This window comes from Hyperoodon ampullatus (assembly GCF_949752795.1).
Source record: "Hyperoodon ampullatus genome assembly, chromosome: 6".
Taxonomy (NCBI): Eukaryota; Metazoa; Chordata; class Mammalia; order Artiodactyla; family Ziphiidae; genus Hyperoodon; species Hyperoodon ampullatus.
The window spans coordinates 28,177,308-28,192,149 of NC_136919.1; the positions used below are offsets into that span (position 1 = coordinate 28,177,308).

The 14,842-nt window shown below is 39.1% G+C and overlaps 1 protein-coding gene across 1 annotated transcript in view; it reads right to left on the minus strand.

Moving 5' to 3' along the window:
• The window catches only part of GRIN3A (glutamate ionotropic receptor NMDA type subunit 3A), a gene marked incomplete at both ends in the record, with an annotated part of 137,307 nt that overhangs the window by 32,233 nt on the left and 90,232 nt on the right, over window positions 1-14,842 (minus strand). Inside the window, 2 exons of the mRNA XM_079707078.1 lie at window positions 2,769-2,884; window positions 6,926-7,071. Coding sequence (XP_079563204.1) covers window positions 2,769-2,884; window positions 6,926-7,071 — 262 coding nt within the window. The remainder of the gene's footprint in view (window positions 1-2,768; window positions 2,885-6,925; window positions 7,072-14,842) is intronic.

The following is a 14,842-nucleotide window of genomic DNA, read 5'->3' on the forward strand; positions in this document are numbered from 1 at the left end:
CCATAAAAATCTATGAGATTAACATTTTTGTTAAAAGCATCAATCAAGACTTACTAGTATCTCTATCAAGTTGTTTTTAACTTATGTGTCCTCCCTTTGTATTTTACAAAGTTCTGCTTTTAGGTTGTGAACTTGTTCACAGAGGCAGTATTGAATTAAAATTTCTGATTTGAACCTCACCCAGAATAAACCTGCAATGGTTTTTTTAGAATAAGCCAATAATGATGAGACTGTTCTCTGTATTCAAATCTGTAGTCTCTCTGCTCTCTTGCAGAGAGAGCACTTCCTTGTGCCATTTTGTATTTATCCCCTTTGAAAACAACGTGGTATCTGGAGATGATGGGAACTGCAAGACACCAAGTCTCAGGAGCACAGATGGAAATGTAAACAGGAAACCAGTGGGGAGTTCATTGTGTGGCATCTGGCACTGGGGTCTAGCAGAGGCCAACAAGCCATCTCACCACTGCCTTTTGACAAGATAGTGTTGGCCCCTAAGACAAAGGTGGAAACTAGAGTCCTTCATTCTTTTGCCCACTACAAATAATTCATTGTTAACAGCTGCTAATGGCAAAAGGGACCTCAATTACCCAGTGCATCTAGGACAGGAAAAAAAAAGTAACATCTCTTCCATATCCCTAGATGCCACGAAAAATGGGAATTTTCCCGTTGTTACATCAAAATGAGGTTATATAATGAATGTTCTTTGGTTTTCTAGTTTTTCTTTGGCTTTTCTTTTTGTGCCCTGCTACATCAGAATGTCATCTTTTTTTTTAAAACATCTTTATTGGAGTATAATTGCTTTACAATGGTGTGTTAGTTTCTGCTTTATAACAAAGTGAATCAGTTATACATATACATATGTCCCCATATCTCTTCCCTCTTGTGTCTCCCTCCCCACCACCCTCCCTATTCCACCCCTCTAGGTGGTCACAAAGCACTGAGCTGATCTCCCTGTGCTATGTGGCTGCTTCCCACTAGCTATCTATTTTACATTTGGTAGTGTGTATATGTCCATGCCACTCTCTCACTTTGTCAAAGCTTACCCTTCCCCCTCCTCATATCCTCAAGTCCATTCTCTAGTAGGTCTGTGTCTTTATTCCCATCTTACCCCTAGGTTCTTCATGACTTTTTTTTTTTTTTTTTTAGATTCCATATATATGTGTTAGCATACGGTATTTGTTTTTCTCTTTCTGACTTACTTCACTCTGTATGACAGACTCTAGGTCCATCCACTTCACTACAAATAACTCAATTTCGTTTCTTTTTATGGCTGAGTAATATTCCATTGTAGATATGTGCCACATCTTCTCTATCCATTCATCTGTTGATAGACACTTAGGTTGCTTCCATGTCCTGGCTATTGTAAATAGAGCTGCAGTGAACATTGTGGTACATGACTCTTTTTGAATTATGGTTTTCTCAGGGTATATGCCCAGTAGTGGGATTGCTGGGTCATATGGTAATGTTTTTTTAAACATCTTTATTGGAGTATAATTGCTTTACAATGGTGTATTAGTTTCTGCTTTATAACATAGTGAATTAGCTATACATATACATATATCTCCATATCTCCTCTCTCTTGTGTCAGACTGTCATCTTAATAGAAGATCCCTACCACTAAATCTCTCTCTTCCTGAGTTCTATTCCTGGTTCAGGTGGAGGTAGCATTGCCTGGAGAGGGGATTGATTTCTCTTAGGAGAAGGCTCGAAGAAACCGCATCAGCTTTTACATTCTCATTCATCACAAAAACGAAGACTGAAGTAAAAAATTTGCTGATGTATTTAGGGGAGACAGGGACCAACTGTGGGTGGGGAATTGGAATCTGAATAGTCTCGATATACTAATTTACATACAGGAAAGTATAGTTTTCTGGAAATAGGACTTGGGCACCCCCGTGGGATTGTTTCAAGTCAAAGTGCTTTCTGACAAGTGAGTATGGCTTGTTTTGGGAACCAGCATGTACTGTCAGAGGAGGGAAGCTGGGAACTGGGAGATGTGAAATTTGCTGGTTCAAACTACCAGCTCCGTATATCAACTGTTGTCCAGAATGCAAGGAGCTACTGACAAAGCAATCTTTCTTTGGTCCCGAAGTTTGATTGATTGGTTGACCAAATTGAAAGCAAAAATTTGCTGCCAGTGGGAAGAAAGACAAACTCAAGGTCCCAAACAAGGTTTTGTTTAGGACTCTTAGAGGTTACTAAACCACAAAAGTTGATTTTTTTCTACTTATTTTTCAACTAGTGGAAACATTTATTTAAGGACCATGAGATTTGGATTCTAATTCCAGTATTGTCATCTAATTGTGTGATTATGAGAAAGTGATAAAATGTCTCTGGGTTTTCTTGTGGATAAAGCTGAGTAGACTGGATTAAATCAACACTGGGGCCCTTCCAGTTGTAATGCAATCATTCTAGTTTTAGCATCAGATTCATTACAGGATTTGGACATTAGAAAATACAGATTAAGTTAAAACTGGACCCCCTATTTATTACACTGTCACCATTCCCAGATATCTAAAGCAACATTGTTGGGATAACAATGGCGTTTTGGTTGTTGTTTTTCTAACAATTGGATAACAATATGTTTGTGGAGTAGGTAGAAAATAAATACCTAACTTCAGCAACTTAATAGCTGAGTGCTTAAGAGCTGAAAATGAAAGCAAGGGAAGATGAATAGCTCTTTGCCTCTGACATTGGCATTTGTGACTTGCTAGGTTGGCAAACAGCACATTCCGAGTAAAAGTGAATCAAGAATGACTGATTAATACCTTCCATGGCAAATGGCTTCCCCACAGTTAGAAGTTTGCAGTCAGCATCTACTGACACTTCATAATCCAGTAGGGCTTTGTCCATGATGAGGGCATCTAGTTTCTCTGGATCATTCCTATGTTTAAGACGAAGAGAAGAAAAGTGAAAAATGATTCATTAATAGACAGGAAGCACTAAGGCTGACAGCTGGCTTTTGTTTAGGGAATGGACAATAAGGGCAGTACAAGCTGGGCAGCTGCTGGCTCTGCCTTGCTGACATCTCACTGACCTGCAGAGAATAGATCAGGGGAAACAGACACTCTTATAAGAGAGCATGACATCTTTCCAGTGGATTCATCTACCAGTTTCTTTCATTCTAAATCCAACAACAAAACCAGAGCGACTATGAATTGAATGGGAAGGTAGATAGTCAAGGTTCATTTCTCTTACAATCACTGAATGACTTCTTTGTGTAAGCATTGTATTTATTGTTTTCCATACATTTTACCCCTTATAATAACCTTGAAGGGGGTGGTAGTATCCCATTTTAACAGATGGAAAAATTCAGGCTCAAAGAGTCAAAGTAACTTAATCCAGTCTACATAGCCAGTAAATGTTGGAGCTGGGGGTCTCATTAATCAGTGTGTGAAAATTCTTAATTCTTTCTGTCATGATCACTATCATATTCTTCAGAGATCAGGCATTATTTCATATTTGGGAGTATATATTAAGGAAGGGCAAATAAGAGATCCAGCACTCTTGGTGAAAAGGGAGTTCAGGTCTCTTTAAAGTCCATAGGCTGGTGTTCAATAAATGGAATGGGAAGCATATGTAATAGATCTTTGTAATCTGATTTATTAATATATCTCCAGAGATTCATGTTTCACTCCCATCCCAGGAGGCAGTTCAGGCAAAAATCATTTAAAGGCAGTTGTTTCTGGACTATATCAGTGAGTCAGCTGTGGGCTGGGCTCAAGGTGCCAGCAGACATCCTTGTGCATCCTCCATGTGTTCTCCCCAGTCTTTGGACATAGGCACAGAGATGGTCCCAAGGAAGGCAGTCAGCACTGGCTGAGCTCCACTCACAAAGGTGGCAAGGGAGGATGAGCTTCAAAGGGAAATGTTTAAGGTGTATGCAATGACTCTGTTTTCAGCTACCTCAAACTTTTTTTTGAAAGATACAGGACATATATCCATTTAATAAAGGCTTTCTGACCCTCAGTGCTGTCCAAACAGCTTGGCAAAGAGAACAGCTCTTCTCTATTCCATCTGGGTCCAGTCATTCCTCTCTTAGAGCCAAAAATGAGGCTGTTGGAATTCAATACATAGGAGTAGCTTCTAAACTCAGAGGAGAACATGGCTAGGGCCCATCAAACATCTAAAAGAGAAAGACACCCTTAGACATCTCTAAGATTCATCATTGAGCAGCAAGTACCTTTTTGATGGCTTTGTCTGAGCCACACATGGACACACATTAAGTAGGTCAACATCCCTTCTTGGTGCCAATGACCATTGCTTCCTTTCTCTACTCTTTTAGGAGGTAAAATAGGCACTTCAAAATAAATCCCTTTTCCAGGGTTATTGAATTTAAGTTACAGTGAGGCCTATGTTTAACTTTAGCCAAAATGAAAAACATATCCCAGGTCCAGAGCTGTAGGAAGCTTCTAAAAGGGCTGGGGATAAGAATTGTCTCCTGGAAGCTGAAGATGAGGAACCTTAATGGAATCCTGGCAGTAAGATAAAAATCAAGCTGAAAGATGCTTCTCCAGTCAAATCTTGACGCTCACAGTACCAGAATGTACCTTGTGAGCTACACAGGAACAAGTTACCATTTACCAATACTCTGCAAATATTTGTGGCAGCAATAACAATACAAAAAATTAGGGCTCAGTTTTTCTAACCAGTATTTCCAGAGGTCCATCTCAGTGGTATCCCTAAATAACTCCTCATGATTTTGAATTGCAAAGTGAAGTTATCTATGGCAGGTTTCTATTGCATAGCAAGGCAAGAAGCAATTAGCTCACAGACTCCCATGGGGCCCTGAGTCACTGGTGAGGAAGTGGCAGTGTTTGATCCAGGTATAAGGACCTTACAGACTGGTTGAATCATCCTAATAGTTGGCATGGCCATGGCCTACAGTTGTTTCTCCCATTATAAAATCATGCTGTCTTTTTGAGCATTCATTTAATAACACATATACCACAAAAACCAGTCAGATATAAACATACTAAAAGTAATTAATACTTGGGATTAATTTATTGGAATACTGTCACCTCAGAAAGCAGGGCCCTAAGTGAGTAGGATGAAGCCCGGGGGAATTCTGATGGGAGATGGGGGGAGGGACAGGTGTAACACAGGAACCTGTCTTTATGGGCGACTCCAAGGGTTGTGCTTGCAGGTCAGCGCACTGGGATGTCGGGGTAACTTGAAGACTGGTTGTTTGGAGTGGTGGCGAAGAGCATAGGCTTCATCTGGGCCAAAAGTAGAGAGAGAAGCCCAGAGAGAAGAAGGCAGAGGGCATTGATGGTAAGCTCTGTTCCAATTTCACCTCAATCTATGAGTCACCTGGGGAGCTTTTTAAAATGCCGATTCTGGGACAGGGCCTGAGAGTTTGCATTTCTCACATGCACCCAAATGCTATCTGGTACACGGATGCTGCTGAAACATGGACTGTTTTTTGAACACCAAGGACCTACTTTCCGGTTTTGGTTTCCAGACTAGCCTGCAGCAGTGGTTGGATTCTAGAGACCTGGTTCTAGTTCTGACACTGCCACTTGCTAGCTGTATTTCCATGGACAAGTTGCTTCTTTTGGAACTCAGCTCCTTCATCTGTGCCTGTTTTCCTACCTAACAATTTCTTCTCCCCAGGCTAGAGGAGGGCCAACTCTGAGCACTTGGGCCTTCTAGATGAAGCCTCCAGAATAAATGAATACCCTGAGTGGAATGGAACTGGAGACTGCAGCAGTGGCTTATCTCACCCTTTCACACTGCCATAAGGGCCCAGTTTGTCAGCCATTACTATCTAGCGGGGAGCCATCGCTGTCTCCCTGACATCTTATTCTTTTTCTCAGCCATGCATTTCCCTAAAGGAGAGGATAAAGAGGAGGAACTGGGAGGCAAAGGAACACTAAACTCTGTGTCAGAGAGGGACTCTAATGTTTTAATGTTCTTGCAAAATTGAAAGTGCCATTTCATAGTGCTTCAACACTATATATAACTCTGCAAATCTGAGAACACAAGGCTTCCTTTCTAGACTCTAGCTTAGTCCATAAAATTGTTTTAGGGGCTGATTACTAGAACTTGAGAAACACAGAGCCCCTATGTCCCATAAAGTTATTTATTTCCCTTTCTTAAAAAAAATTTGAGGTGCCAAGTCTTGTTGTCCTTTGGGGAGATTATTGTGTTTGACAATAGAGAAACCAGTTTCCTGGTGCTGCACAATTCTAGGGACTGGAGTTTGAATGTATGTCATTGTCCTGAGACCATCAGGCAGGAGGGAGAGGACTGCTTGCCTGCATGCTGTGGTGCTTATCACATTCATCCCCTTCTCCCAGGCAGACTAGATGAGCAGACCCATAACTGCACCAACCTCTTTTGCATTCAGCTTCACGGAATTACAGGCTCTGATAATCTGCCATGGTAATGTGATTGCTCTTGATTGCTTCTCATAAATGCCGATGAGAAGGATGCAGGCATGGGAATCATTGCCTTTTATCTTATTTTCTTTCTACAGGAAAGCTCTAAGATAAAGTCCACTTCCTTGTGATAAGAGGAGACAGTCCACATGCTTAGAGATTCACTGTGAAGGAAAGGGTTGCTTTGGGGCACTTTATCCTCTGGCCACATTCCCTGAGTGTTTGATCATTTCAGCACCATTGTTTTCCCAAGTGATGTCGAACCAACATTTACTTCCCCCACCATCTGCTACACTAATGACTGCACTGGCACTTTGATCAAAGCTACGGCCAACTTGGGACTGTGCAGGAACTAGTAAACTAGGTCACATAATTAAATGCACACATTCCACATTGCCTCCTGGATCTCACATGGTGTGAGATATTACTGAACACACAATGGATATATTTAGCTATCATTTTAAAAAACCGACAAACACTACATCAATAGCAAGACTTCTTTTTCATTGAGGACTTTTTGGATGCAAGAGGTTGACACTCACTTCAGATACTCCACTCCATCGGGTGTGGCTGGTACATTGTATCTTCTCATATACTCATGCATCTCTGGGAAGCTTTGCCTCACATAATCTTCAGCACTGCTTTCCCGGACAGTTCCAAAGCGGAAACCTTGAGAGGGATGATGTAGCTATGAGGCAGAAAAAGAAGTGTCTTTAATATAAATTATTCTTAGAGTTGTTTTCAAAATGTTCTTTTCCATCATTCTTTGGAATCTAATGATGACTTAGGATTTTTCAAATACACACAGTCATAAACAAATTTCCATGTGCCATGTGTACATGCTCTTTCATACAAGCTTTCACATCAGTAACTGTTGTATCTTCACATAAATAATTGTTCTGTCTTAAGAAGCAAACAGATGAAAACAACAAACACAAAGTACAAAACAGCTTTCTCCTTTATATTGAGAACCTGTCAGAATTCTTTCGAAACTATAAAACGGTGTGTAGAATCAAACTTGGTATTAAAAATTGCGTGTCAGACAAAGCATAAAGTTAAGATAATAAAAGATTGTGCCTTTCCTTGGTTAGAACTACACAAAGGCTAAGTTAAAACCTTGCATCCTGAGATTGAAATATACATGACCCCAAAGAGTGAATACATCTCTTTTATGTTTATTAGTCTTTATGCTGCAGTATATTTTAAGTTTGTTGAGTTTGTTTTTGGTGTAATTACAAAATGATCTCTTTCCTTTAAATAACTGTATTACCAGTCATGCTGTATATTTGCTCAAATGGAATGGTATGTAAGACAATTAGGAGCAACAGAGCAGGAGGGTAGCAGGAATAGATCCAGTAATGGCACAGTTCTCCAGAATGTAAGACCTCACAGTGAGGAGAGGCAGTGTACTGGGAGTCCTGTAGAAGCTTTCTGTCACTAAGGATGATAAGGATACAGCACATGAGGCAGTATAGTTCATGGAAGTTGTACAGAAGTGTTAATATAGAATCTAGACTTACTTAAAATATAAGAATGAACTGGGATTGGGCTGTATTATGAAAATAGTCGAATGTACTGTAGTAAGCAGTATATTAGAGATTATACTTCTCCACAATTATGTTACAGTTCTTTAACTTTTTTGTTCTGCTTCGTGTTAACATATTTGATATCATTGGTTCTGACTGAGGCCCTGGGGATAGGAATTCACTGATGGGCTTCATGGAGTTTATACGTCTCCTGAAATTCTAGGCAACATTTTATGTAAATATGTGTTTGTAATTTTCTTCTATAAGGAAGATAGTACAGAGTTTCATATTTTTTTAAATAATTAGGTTTTCAAGTTGTTTATAGCCCCTACAGGTTAAGAAATCACTGAATTTGGTAACAAATAACTTATATTTGAAGATTAATTAGTTTTGACACACACCAAAGGTCTAACAATATGGCAATAGTTAAATAAATTATATGCCACATCCTTATAGAATGTTATCTAATGTATAAATCATGTTTGTGAAGCATATTTAATAAAACAAAGCAAATGCTCATATGACAGATTGAGAAAAAGCTTTTGTATGGTCTGATCAAAATTAAATATGTATATAATTATTTTAAATGCTATGACTCCCCCCCACAGATATCATATATGTACACGTACACACACACACACACACACACACACACACACACACGTCTTGGAAAAAATATATCAAGATATTAACGATGGTTGTTCCATTGATGGTGAAACTACAGGTGTATTTATTTATTTATAGATTGTTTATAGAAACATGCCTCATGTTTGTAAGTAAAAAAACCTTTATTTTACAATCAGTGAAATAAATCTCTCGTTATTCAATATTTGGGGGGGGGGCTTTGTATAATTTTCAAAGTTACTGGGCCCACAAAGGTAAATACCTGCAATCATTGCCACAAAGGGACTCACCACCTGGTTTGTGGTATTTCTTTGGATATCCCACTATTGAGCAGGTGATATGGCAAACCCTTGTGTTTCATACACTGAACAAATTCTAATGTTTTATGCCAGCATAACCTTAATGAGGCATCAATAATAATAATAGCTAACATTTATTAAATATTATATGCCAAATATGATGTCTACCTGCATTATCTTGATTAATCCTCATAAAAATTTTATGAAGAGGGCTCTATTAATACTTCCTTTTTAAAGATTAATCAACTGAAGCTCAGAGAAATATAGTAAGTAATAAGTAAGAGTAAGTAATAAAAGTAATAAGATCACACAGCTATAAGTAGAAGGGACTGGATTAGAACCCATGTCTGTTTGACTTCAAAGCCCACGCTGTTACTGACCACACCACCCTGCCTTCCAGCTCATGGTAGCAAATGGAGAGAAGATGTTTATTAGAATGAACTCACTAGTCTTTTAAAATATTCTCCTTAAGCCTTAGGCCTAGGCTCCTCTCACAATAGCAAACTGCAGCTCTATGGCTTGAGCAAGGCAAATTTATCAGCATTCTGTTTGTCCAACACCTATTCATTTTTTAAGGCCTAGAACAAGACTCTCTGTATGAAGTCTTTGGCCTTAGCTAGCTTCACCCTCCTATCCAGGAAGAACAAAAACAAAAATAATTTACTGCTTATTTATCTGTGCTGATACAGCACCTTGAACATACAGAATATGTAGGCTAGGTACTTATTTAGCCATCTTTCACATTTTTCATGCCTATCTCCTTTGAGCCTCCCAAGAAACTTATGAGGTATTTCTCTTATCTTCCTTTTATAGATAAAGAAACTAAAGACTAGAAAGTTTGTTATTTGCCCAAGGTCATAGAGCTAGTAAACATTGGATCTGGAATTTGAACCCAGATAGTCTGATGGAAAATAGTGAGCTCTGAACACCATGAACAGAGCTTCTGACACTATGTCATACTGACTCTGGGTCTGGTCATTACAGAACTTGCTACTTATGTGACAGGCAGTGAGCTAAGGGCTTTGCACATTTTGAATTCTCACAATAATCCTGCAAGATAGATGTTATTTTCTTATTTTACATATTAAGATGCTGAGGTTCGGGCAAATTAATAATCAAATTCTCATAGCTAGCCATTAGCAAGATTCAGCTTATTCTTTTCCCTAACATGCAGACCAGGTTTCATTCATCTGTGGACCACAGTTACCTATTATGACACTTGGCACCTGATAAGGGCTCTATACAGGTTTGTCAAATCAATTAATTTTACCACTATTCTTCTATCCTCTCTTCACCCATTTAACTTCTATTCACCCTTCTATTCTCAGCTCAGTAATCACATCCCTAACTTGCTGTCTAGGCCAGATGCTCCTTTCCTAAGCCCTCATAGCATGCATACCTTTCTTTTGTAGAACTTATTACAGTTGCACTTTTAAAATTTAATTGTGTAATAGTTTAATGTCTAGACTTTCAGCTTCTTCACTGGACTGGAAGTCTATGTAAAACATTAACTGTTGTATTCCAATGCCTTTCACCATGTAGTTGCTCAATAATATGCTTGATGAATGACTGACAGATTCTTTGAACCACAGGGAGATGAGAGCTTTGTCATCCCACTAAGCACAAAAGGGACTAATGATATAGCTTACAACTCAAGCTTTTGAAACGAACCCTCCTTTTAAGGTAAAAGGGTCCTGGTCAGTAATTAGAATACTTTTGTCTTACACATGAAAATAATCCTTTTTAGAAGTCCATTTTCTCACATTATGCTGTGACACTATCTTTATGGCCCATGAACTATTTCTAGGCAAACTCTGGACCTCTTTTCTTTGCTGAGTGCATCAATACAGCACTCCCTCCCAAGACACTGGAGGGAGTTGTGAACCAGCAGATCAAAGCTCGGAATTCCAGAGGAGGACTAGCTAGCCCTTTGTGTTATCTCCTTTTCATGTTTTCCCGCTGCCTTTTGCCCATGGGCTCCCACATCTCCCTGACATGGCTCTCATGCCTGTGAAGGAGCAGTTTTGAGAATGGAAATTTCCTTCAACATTAACATAAATAACTAGGTTCTATGGGAGGAAGAATTTTGTTAGTCCGACAGGAACCCCACTCTAACCTGGAGATGTATTACAAATGCTGCCACTTCTCCAGTCCAAGCCACCTGCACATTCCCTCTCTTCCCCTCCAATCCAGTCAGGGTAATCTTCTTAGAGCGGAAAACTGATCATGTCACTCACTTGCTTAATACCTATCAATGGCTCCCCATAGCCCTTGGGATGGAGTTGAAATTCCTCACTTGGCCTCAGCATGATCCTTCTCCTGCCTTCTTCTCTCCAGCCTCTTCTCCCCACTCTCCCCCTGGCCTCTAAGCTTTAGCCAGTTCTCTCAGTTCTTCCAACATATACTTTTTGCTTGATCAGAGCTCTTGCCCATAGCCTTCATTCTGCCTGGGATGCTCTATCTCCTCAACCCTAACTTCCCTTTGTGTAGCTAACTCTAAAATGTCACTTCCTGGAGAAGGGTAGAGGGAAGGGATAGTTAAGGAGTTTGGGATTGACATGTGCACACTGCTATACTTAATAAGGATAACCAACAAGGACCTACTGTATAGCACAGGGAACTCAGCTTAATGTTATATGGCAGCCTGGATGGGAGGGGAGTCTGGGGGAGAATGGATATATGTATATGTATAACTGAGTCACTTTGCTGTGCACCTGAAACTATCAACATTGTTAATTGACTATACTCCAATATAAAATAAAAAGTTAAAAAAAATAAAATGTCACTTCCTCAGAGAAGACTTCACTGACCCCTAAACTAGATTAGGCCACCTGTAGCACCCTCCCATTGTACCCTGCAATTTCGTATTGCATTAATAACATTTGGGATTATTTGTTCAATGTCTGTTTTTCCTGCTAGCTTATAAGCTTCCATGAGGGTTGGGCCTATGCCTGTCTCATTCGTGTAGTCATAAGTTCTCAACAAATGTTAGCTGCTATTACTCTCATCATCATCATCATCATTATGCAGCAAACACGGTGCTTGGTACAGAGCAGATGTTTGATAAGTATTGGTGTAATAAGTCTTCATTATTAACACAAATTCTCTTAGGTTAGATACATTACAAATTAGATACTTTTGTCACACTTCATGTTGTCTTTCTTTCCTTTTAAACATTAAAAATTTTCCTTTAATTCTTATCTTAATTCTTTCAAAACACTATGTTCTTTTTTATTTCTACGTGTGAGTTCCAATAAAAAAAAAAGCATGAGCTACTGAGCAGTCACAGAATAATAGAATCAGAAAAGGGATCTAAGAAGCTATTGATGCAATTGGATGGACTAGCATAGTCTGCCCTTTATGTCCATGTGGTGTGTAATTCAAAGAGCCAAGGATGTCAGAAAGCCTGCATCTAGGAGGGAGGATAAAAGTATACAAAGAGCTAAAGAAGTTGAGCTGCATTACAAGCATCACCAGGAAGTTCCAGAGAGAGAAAAATTTCTTTAAAGTTTCAGCTAAATATTTCACCAGCTCTTCCAATTCTGTTTATATTTGTGTCAGCCTCTTCAGGCCTTGCAGAAATATCTAAGGTTAAACCATGTATCTATATGTGAATTGTTCAGTATTAATGGAATACTGAACTCTACCCAGAGCACCTGTGTGGAGAATAATCAGACATTTTGCAGAAAGCAGAGAAGTGGCTCAAAACAAGATGGAAGCAAACTCAAGAAATAATCAAACTGCTCTGTCCATGGTAGATATGATGATTTAGATTCAAAAACAATCTCAATGTTGAGTATTTTCATTTAAGCTCTACATTTGTGTTTATCTGAGATTGTTACTTAAGTATGAGTGGAATGTAGTCACTAGATCTGGTAAAATGTCCTTTGGAGGTGGGTGGAAAAGGCCATTCTTAATTTCATCAATGGAATGGGATATACTAGGTATTGGGACCATAGTTCCTCCCTGTGCCAATATAATGTCCAGTTAAAACCTATGGACTGTATAATAGAGAGTGGTCTCAGAGTTCAGAGGGGCTTTAAAAGTCATCTACTCTGTTCACTGATGCTTGAATCTTTGATAGCAAAGCTAAATATATTACTTGGAATTTCTTCAAAATGTAGATTCTGACTCATTAGGTCTAGGTTGGAGCATGAGAATCTGCATTTGTAACAAGCTCCCAGGTGATGCTGATACCTTGGTTCATGGACCAGATGTTAAGTAGCAAGGCTTTACTTATAATGTCACTATTATTTGCCTGTTAAGTCTCTGCTTGAATGTCTCCAGTGACAAGGAAATCATTTCTCTTGAAGCATATCTTCTGTATAGGAAGGATGCCTTTGTGTTCCACCCAACAAATCTATCTATTTGAATGTGTAATAATAATGATAATAATAAAAAAATAACAGCTAATATCATTTTTTGTTATTGTGGGTGTTCTGTTCATAAAAGGTTAAAACAAGCTTGATGGATCGGCCAAGCTCGCTAAAACAAGCACGTTGATCCTTGAATCCCTGGGGGTCCAATACTTGTGTTCAGTACCTAGCTGTCTTGGGAGTGGCCGTAGGAGAACTGAGCCCTCCCTGCTCCTTCCTCCCCTTGCTGGCATCACCACATCTTCACCCACATCTCTGCTGCCACACTGGCCATCTTAATGCTTCTTTTTTCCACTCCGCTTGGGTTACAGGTGGGGGCTAGGGACTGAACTTGAAGAGAGGTATCAAAGTCAGGGAGGCTGTAAAAATAAGGAGTCCAGACTACAGGAAAGATGAGTAGCTGCAGGAGATGCTAGAGATCATTTAGTCCATTCATTTATATATATATCTTGCATTTATTAAGAACTTTCTATGTGTCAAGTGTTGTGCTAAAACTTTAACATGGATTGTATATTTTAAGCCTCACAGCAACCCTATGAGCTATTTATTATCATCTCCAGCTTTCACATAAGAAGTAAGGTATGTGTTTAAATAACTTGCCCAAGATTGCTCAGCCAATATAGGAAGGTTCTGAACTTAGTCGGACTGTAGAGACTTTGTATGTAAAATTCCACTGTACTACTTCCTGATCTATACGATAAGGAGACTTATGCTCTGATGAAAAAGGTGAACAAGAGACTTGCTCCAGGTCACACAAATAATGCAGAGGTGAGCTTGAAAAACCTGAACTCAGGCCCAAGTAGAATCCTGTTGAATGTATAATCCCCTCCCCAAATGAGTATGGCTGATAAGAAAAATTGTTCTTTGTTTCTTCTTTATAGTAAGCTATGTTCAACAACACTTTCCCATCTACTATTTATGAAACCACAAGTTTCCAGTCTTTATGTCCTTCTCTAAAAAATAATTTCCTGAGTTAAATTTGCTCAGCAACATCCATAAATGGCACTATGGTACTCATTTACTAGGCCTTTGGAAGTCCTTGGTATTTCTCTGTCTCATGTATAGTCATGCAAGGGTAGGATCTATTATCATGGTCTTTGTAGTGTCTAAAAGCTAGATATTATAGGATTTCTAGAGGGGAATTATTGCTATTCTGCTACAAATGTTCAATCTCTGTCTTTGTTGACTGTTCCCTTTCTTTGATGAAATTCACTTTGTTTTGCTTCTTCTCTGACCCTGGTCTAATGTGTCATTCTATTCATCTGGAGCAGGCTCCCCTTTTCAGTTCACTGAGACCATTCCAATTTATTCAAAATCCCCTTCAAATCCCATTTTATGCTGTGTGCTCTTTTGGAGCTATGTCCATTTCCCCCTTATATGCCAGATTAATTATTTCACTATGGGTACTGTAACGCTACTGGTGTTTCTAAATACAGAGACATAGAATAATAATAATTACATTGGTGGTGATGATGATGATGATGTAGCTCACCCTGTGCCAGGCATTGTTTAAATACTTTGGACATATTAACTTTTATAATCCTTACAACAATCATATGAGGTTGATTCTATCATTATATCCATTTTATAGGTGAGCAGCCTGAGGCGCAGAGCAACTAACTAACTTGTCTAAG